Source organism: Enhydra lutris, unplaced genomic scaffold, assembly GCF_002288905.1.
Source record: "Enhydra lutris kenyoni isolate GAN:26980312 unplaced genomic scaffold, ASM228890v2 scaffoldscaffold13, whole genome shotgun sequence".
NCBI lineage: Eukaryota > Metazoa > Chordata > Mammalia > Carnivora > Mustelidae > Enhydra > Enhydra lutris.
Window position 1 is genome coordinate 51,068,876 of NW_019154097.1, and position 6,775 is coordinate 51,075,650.

The 6,775-nt window shown below is 43.5% G+C and overlaps 1 protein-coding gene across 1 annotated transcript; it reads left to right on the forward strand.

The window, feature by feature from the left end:
• The first annotated feature begins 722 nt into the window (after nt 1–722).
• Nucleotides 723–3,961, forward strand: LOC111146416 (oncomodulin). Its single transcript, XM_022501957.1, has 4 exons — nt 723–783; nt 1,589–1,721; nt 2,393–2,502; nt 3,936–3,961. Exons 1-4 carry the CDS (start codon nt 723–725, stop codon nt 3,959–3,961), a joined length of 330 nt encoding a protein of 109 aa, XP_022357665.1.
• Nucleotides 3,962–6,775: the final 2,814 nt, after the last annotated feature.

Sequence of the window (6,775 nt, forward strand, 5' to 3'; positions counted from 1 at the left end):
GTCAGTAAGGTAGCAAAAGCACATCTGTTTTGTGCTCCTTCAGCTCTTTTTCCTGATTCTTCTTGGGGAAAAATCTGAAAAGGTAAGTAGCTGGTGGACCTACAAGACCCCAGACTCTTCTTTCCTGCTTTCCTGCTTTCCTTCTTTCCTACTTCTTTCCTATGGATTCATATGAGGTTGGTGCATGCTGTGCTCAGATTTTCCTTTCCTTATGGACTTGACACATGAAAGGAGTCTCTTTGATCTCTGGTAGATGGGCTTTCCATGTCTCTGATTCCCACCCTTCAGAATAGAGAGCATCTTTTCCACAGAAGGTATCCAAGTAGTCCAAGCTATATCCTCTCCACATGGAATTGGAAACATTGCATTTCCAGTGTATGAACATAGTTTTGTAGATGACTATGTAAGTGATCCATTGTGCAAATATCCTTTTTATATAAAAAAAATGGGATCAAGTCATCCTCTAAGCTGTGGTTTTAAAATTTGTCTTTGAAGAACATTCAGGAGAAGGCAGAGACACAAAGGGGGCTGGAATCTTTTCAGTTTATGGCTTGTATGTGGCTCTTCTGTCCCTTCATTTAATACAACATCACGCTTATCGCATTTAAAAATTCCCCACAAACACAGTTTCCGTGGGCCCAGGCGCACATAGCACCCCTGGGCGTGCATTTTCCTGCTTGTCATTGACCACATCTCGTTTATTCTGTGTGACTAGGTGGAAAATGAGCATCACAGATGTCCTTAGCGCTGATGACATCGCAGCAGCCCTGCAGGAGTGCCAAGGTAAAGGGCAGTGGGGGCAGGGGTGACTATTTCTTAGCTGTTCACACCTCCAGCAAAGCCTCAAGGATTAAAATATGGACTTTGCTGAAAATCCGTGGGATCAGAGAGTAAAATTGTTGTCAATGAAATAACTAGTTACAGAGCCTATGATTCCATTGCTGTAAAGTGAAAGAAACGAAATGTGAAAAAAGAAACATGTGGGCACCTTGTAGCCTGTTTGAATGCAATGACCTCATTTCACCCAGCTGATGAGACCAGCCCTGCTGGAGTCTTGGACACACAGGCTGTAAAAAGGGAAGCGGGGGAGGCACAGAGGAGGGAGGGGTAGACAAAAGCAAACGGACAGGGAAGGAGGGAGACAGGAGATGCTATCACAAAACCACCCCGTCTTGGCTGCCTCATAGTCTTGCCCTAGTCACAGCCCTCTTTGTCTGTCTGTCTGTCTTTATTTATTTTTGAGAGAGAGTGAGAGAGCGGGGTGGGGGGGCAGGGCAGGGGCAGAGGGAGAGGGAGAGAAAGAATACTAAGCAGGTTCCATGCCCAGCAAAGAGCCTGATGCAAGGATCGATCTCATGACCCTGAGATCACAACCTGAGCTGAAATCAAGGGTCAGATGCTTAACCGACTGAGCCACCTAGACGCCCCGTTTTTTGTTGTTTTTTTTTTTTAAAGTGAGAACTGAGTATCCCTGTAGCTCGAGAATATCATGAGGAGGGGTTTTGATAAACCTATGTTTTCAGCACCTTGGCCCAAATATGGAATGTGACCCGATGAGTCTCAGAATAACCCTCTCTCTGTCCTTCAGACCCAGATACTTTCGAACCCCAAAAATTCTTCCAGACGTCAGGCCTCTCCAAGATGTCGGCCAGCCAGGTGAAGGATGTTTTTCGGTTCATAGACAATGACCAGAGTGGATATCTGGATGAAGAAGAGCTTAAGTGAGTTTTGTCCTGAGCCTGTGTGCTGCCCTTGACATTGCTAGGTGGGTTGGGAGCCGTGGAGGCCCGTTTGGTCAGTATTTCTTCAATGGTCAGTGTTGATGCTGGTTGTTCCACAGAGCCTCACGCAAGGGAAGACCGTGGGTCAGTGGGCCACGCTTCTATACTTGTGAAGCACTAAACATGGGCACTGGAGACAGTAGGTGCAGGAGTATATTCATTGTAGGTTTTTTCTTTGGCAAATGGACTTATCAACATAACTCTGAAAAAAATCTTTAATTTTTAAAAATTTATCTATTTTATTCATATGAGAGAGAGACAGCATGAGCAGAGGAAGGATCAGAGGGAGAGGGAGAAGCAGACTCCCTACAGAGCCAGGACCCCAACACGGGACTCGATCCCAGGACCCCAGGATCATGACCTGAGCCAAAGGCAGTCACTTAACCGATAGAGCTACCCACATGTCCCCCTGAAAAACAAAACAAAACAAAACAAAACAAAACACTGTTAAAAACAGAATTCCCACCAGTAGTTTCTACAAGGAAGCCAAGTTTGGTTTGTGTAGACCTTTGACGGAATATCACAATGGTGGTTTGCTTCAAGAGGAAATGGGGAAGCGCAGGGACACGTGGTCTTTCAGAAAATTCCCATCAATCTTGATTGTCCTGCAGGTTTTTTCTCCAGAAGTTCGAGAGTGGTGCTAGAGAGCTGACAGAGTCAGAAACCAAGTCCTTGATGGCGGCTGCAGATAATGACGGAGATGGGAAAATTGGGGCCGATGGTATGTTCACACCTGTACCCAGTACAAAAGAATTTAGCTCTAGAAGCAATCTGGGAGACTTGGGTCGTGAGATCAGACAGACACGGTTAGTAAAAATCCCCCATTCTTAACCTTGCTGAGCTTCAACCTTCTCATCTGTAAAATGGGCCTACTGTGTGATACCAATGATGTATATAGAGACTAGTGTGATGCCTGGGAAGGAACCATTGAACCTGGTCCTGTGAGTTACTGTCTATGACCCGGAAAATACCCTTCACCCAGCCGGGGGACTAGCTATGGCCTGGCTAATGATTTGCAAGACACCCAGTGCATCATGGCAATGACGTAAGGAATTTCTACCCCTGGGATTTGAGCTCTTCTGAATAAGGGAAGGATTGACATTCTCAAGTGTGTCTCATATCAAAATGTCTATTGACTTGAGTAGGAAAGCCTCTTAGCTTTCAAGGGTTTAAACAAACACATTTTATTGGACATTAGCCCACCAAGTGGACAATATGAGAGAGTAGATCAAACACGAGGTATGGAGTCTTTTGTGTGCAGAGCCCTATATTCAAATTTTAGTATAGCTGCATGGCTGCAGAATTATTTTCTTCCTATTCAATTATGTTGCTTACATGCTTTTTAGCTACACCGTGCACGCCTGCTCAGGAGAATTTATGCATGCTCTTTATGGTGATACTAACTCGATATTAAAAACTCCTATTAAATCCTCCCTTGAAAAACCTATCCAAAATTATACCACTATAACTTACTACACAGGCGTTCATGTAGCTTCTATTTATAGCTCAGAAAAATAGCTGAGATAAGGGAAGATTGATTTATTTAAATCTAGCCACCAGAAAAAAAAAATTCCAGGTAGGCAAAGTATACCAATAAATATAAAGCAAAACCCCAGTTTTCAATTTCAATCAGTCACATCCGCTCATTTTTATCCTTACCCCTATCACCATCGCCTTTTAGTAACATAAACTCTTGGGGGTAAGGTGAGAGTTCAAGAAAAGTGAGTTCCAAAGCCCACCCTATGAATTGTTTCCTACATCTGTACAATGTAACTTCTGAAAAGAGGAAGAAACCCCCTTCCGCTGTCTTAAAGTAGCCAGAGAGCTGAGTGATCCCAGATTGCGACAGGGTATTTTACCAAGTCTGTGCACTGTCAGAGAGAAATACCTGGGCTCCCAGGTTCTAATACAAGGGGCTCTATTGCAAAGCAGAAGATGTTTGTTAGATTACGCAGGAAGATGGGACGTTATAGACCAGCTCCATCCGCAGCCAGTGACACAATTTCCCCCCTCCTTTTGTGCCCTTAGAGGGGCCAAGCCCATCATCTGACAATCTGCTTCCTTTCCTCTTCAAAACTCCCACCAGCCGCCACGACATGTTGGTAAAAATATCCAGTCATTTCCACTGATGCTTTCTCGCCTCTTCTGTTCTAGAATTCCAGGAAATGGTACATTCTTAAAAGCTCCAGGCTATGGAGATAGAGACAATCAGCCGGAAGACCTCCAAAGCCCTAGGAATGGGAAACCCCACTTCCTCCCCCTAGTTTATTTATTCATTACCCCCCCCCAGCCCCCACAGAAGTGCTTCTGCAATTGACTTCCTGTTTTAGCAAGGTAATAAGACAGTCATTTGTGAATTTTCGGTGGTCGGTGGTTGGTATACCTGATGACTCCTGCAAGGCCCTCGGCAGACAATGCCTTTAAAATTCAACCAATAAAGATGCGTTTCTCATCATCTACTGATGTGTGGGTGTGTTGTTTTCATCGTGGTGTCTTCATAGCAAGGTGCAGGGATGAAAGCACTTTGGGGGCTGAGGGCTTTGAGAAAGACTCCTGGTCCTCTCGAGCACTAAGCCAGCCATATTGGAGTATGCCAGCAAACAGAGAAAACAGGGTGGGAGGAGAAAATAGTCAAAAGCAAATGGTACCGTCAGGCTGGGATTTTCTCAGGCAGTTCTCGGAGTCCGAAAGTAACATGAAGAGATTTATAAAGAGCATAAAAGCACCTTTGCTTATGCATTAGATGGCCAGAAGAGAGATTTAAAAGCCAACAGTACAGAAAAAAAATGGGAGGCAGTAATGGCTCCAAAACTAAGGAGACTCACTCTACCAGATGGGCACAGACCCATTTTCAAGCTTGTTTTTGGTTTTTTTTGGGGGGGGGGGTTGCCTTTTTTTGTTATTTTTTTTTCCTTAGAAAAACAAGCCATCTGAGACTGCCTGCTCTGACCCTACCTCCTGCCACCACCCCCTTCTCTTTCTCAGTCTTCACTTTCCTGGCTCTCCTTGAAATACCACCTGAGCCAATTATACCAGGAATTGCCTTCACTTTAGAGGTGAGCCTCCGGGTCCTGTTACAGAGTTTTCGTGAGGGTGGGGCCCCGTCAAGCCAGGAAACTCTCGAGATGCTGATGTCCAGGTGGCAGGTTCAAGGTGTTATTTCTGGCTGACCCCGAGAGTTGAGGACTCCGGGGAGGAACTGAGGCATTTTCCTGGGACCCCGCTGAACGGCTCACCCTTTTCACTGCACACGCAGGTTCCTGAGGCCTGGGGCTCTCCTGGATTGCCTCCTTCACACTTGAAGTAGCTCAGGGATTTTTGAACCCCAGCTATTTATGGGGCCATGTTAAGGCAGCTTCTCGAAATGTGGGGTGTATACAACAAGGGGGCCTCCAGGATTCAACGTTTTTATTTTAATAACCACGTATTTATCTAATATGCATTCAGAAGAAACTCAACTAACACAACCATGGAATTTCAATATCGTCGTGTTAGAATGAGGCTAAGGGGAATATGAGAGATTTCAAACCAGTTATCTTCATCTGGAAGGATGACAGGACAGTGAGATAAGACTGAGGGCTTTGAAGAAACACAGCACAGGAACTCGGGACATGAAAAACAGATATAGAATTTACCCGATTTTTGTCACTAAGCCAAAGTAACAATTTTGATTTAAAAAAAAACTTTCATGCCCAAGATGTATCCCACACTCAAATGAATGAAAGCCCTACATACTATTCCGTTCTGGAAATTCTTACTCATTTCTATGGACTCATTTATGTTTTTAACATACTGAGGAAAAATTTTAAATAGAACATATCCAGAGTCGAATCAAAAGTGGAAAAAAATCCTGAAGTTGTAACAGTTGGGAAAAGGGATTGACAAGCATGTAAACAATTTTACTTTTGTGCTTGAGTTTTCGATTTTTAACTAATTTGCCAAAGACCATCAACCTACTTCAAGAAGGGGATGTTCTCGGCAGTGGGATGATGTATTTTTGGCTTTGACATGACGACGTAGAGTGCGTGACAGGTTACAGAAGTTTGTTTTTCCTACTTGCTTATAAAATAGGGCTGTGACAGTGGCTTTAATTTGAGCTATTTTTACTTAATTGTGATTTTGACTTACAGTTCAGTAGTTTATAATTTAATGGAATGTGATCTGAAAGCTGGTTTCTTGAATGTGCTTCATTGTTGAGACTAATACGAAGAATGACTAAAGTACTTCCAACATTATTAGGTATTTTGGTTCAGCATCTGTACATTACGAAATATTGAAGTTAGCTTTTTCAATCTATAGGTTTCCACCGAAGTTTTTCCCAGCTCAGAAACAAAGTGTAGAAAAACACCGAAGATACGGAGCTCTGTCCATTCATTCAGGTTGACAAACGGCATAATTAATTCTGTGGGACAATGCAGTTTAATTTTGTGTAATGAGTACTCAGGAATCCAGTTTCAAGCAAAAACCTATCTTCTATCTCTCCTGCTAATGTGAAGGGATGGTATTACTTTGCAAACACTTAAGACGACAGATGAAATTGGAATCACGAGGCTCATTTCCACCTGGCCTGTTAACTTATTCACTGGAAAGACTACTCATTTACGTGAGCTTTTAACTGGTTTCAAAAAGTCAACGTTTTCAGGTAAGGAGTAGATTTTGAAATTGTTTTCCTAGGAGTTCTACAATGAAGGTAAACGGATTCACATCCTCGAGTTATTTTTGACTGATAAAATATATTTCAAGAACATAAAACACCTGCATCCTTACCCCCTCACTTTAACACATCTCGACCCTTCTTGTGTGGTAGCTTTGTAATATATCAACTGGCTTGGGGCTGTAGGTCCCCAGTCTTTTTTTTTTTTTTTTTTAAGATTTTATTTATTTGACAGAGAGAGAGACACAGTAAGAGAGGGAACACAAGCAGGGGGAGTGGGAGAGAGAGAAGCAGGCTTCCTGCTGAGCAGGGAGCCTGATGTGGGGCTCGATCCCAGGAC

Bases quoted from the DNA above. Each gene is read 5' to 3' on its own strand.
- LOC111146416 (XM_022501957.1), top strand. From the start codon at position 723: ATGAGCATCACAGATGTCCTTAGCGCTGATGACATCGCAGCAGCCCTG. The intron at 1,722-2,392 runs GTGAGTTTTGTC...ATTGTCCTGCAG, and splicing joins CTGGATGAAGAAGAGCTTAA to GTTTTTTCTCCAGAAGTTCG. The intron at 2,503-3,935 runs GTATGTTCACAC...CTTCTGTTCTAG, and splicing joins TGGGAAAATTGGGGCCGATG to AATTCCAGGAAATGGTACAT.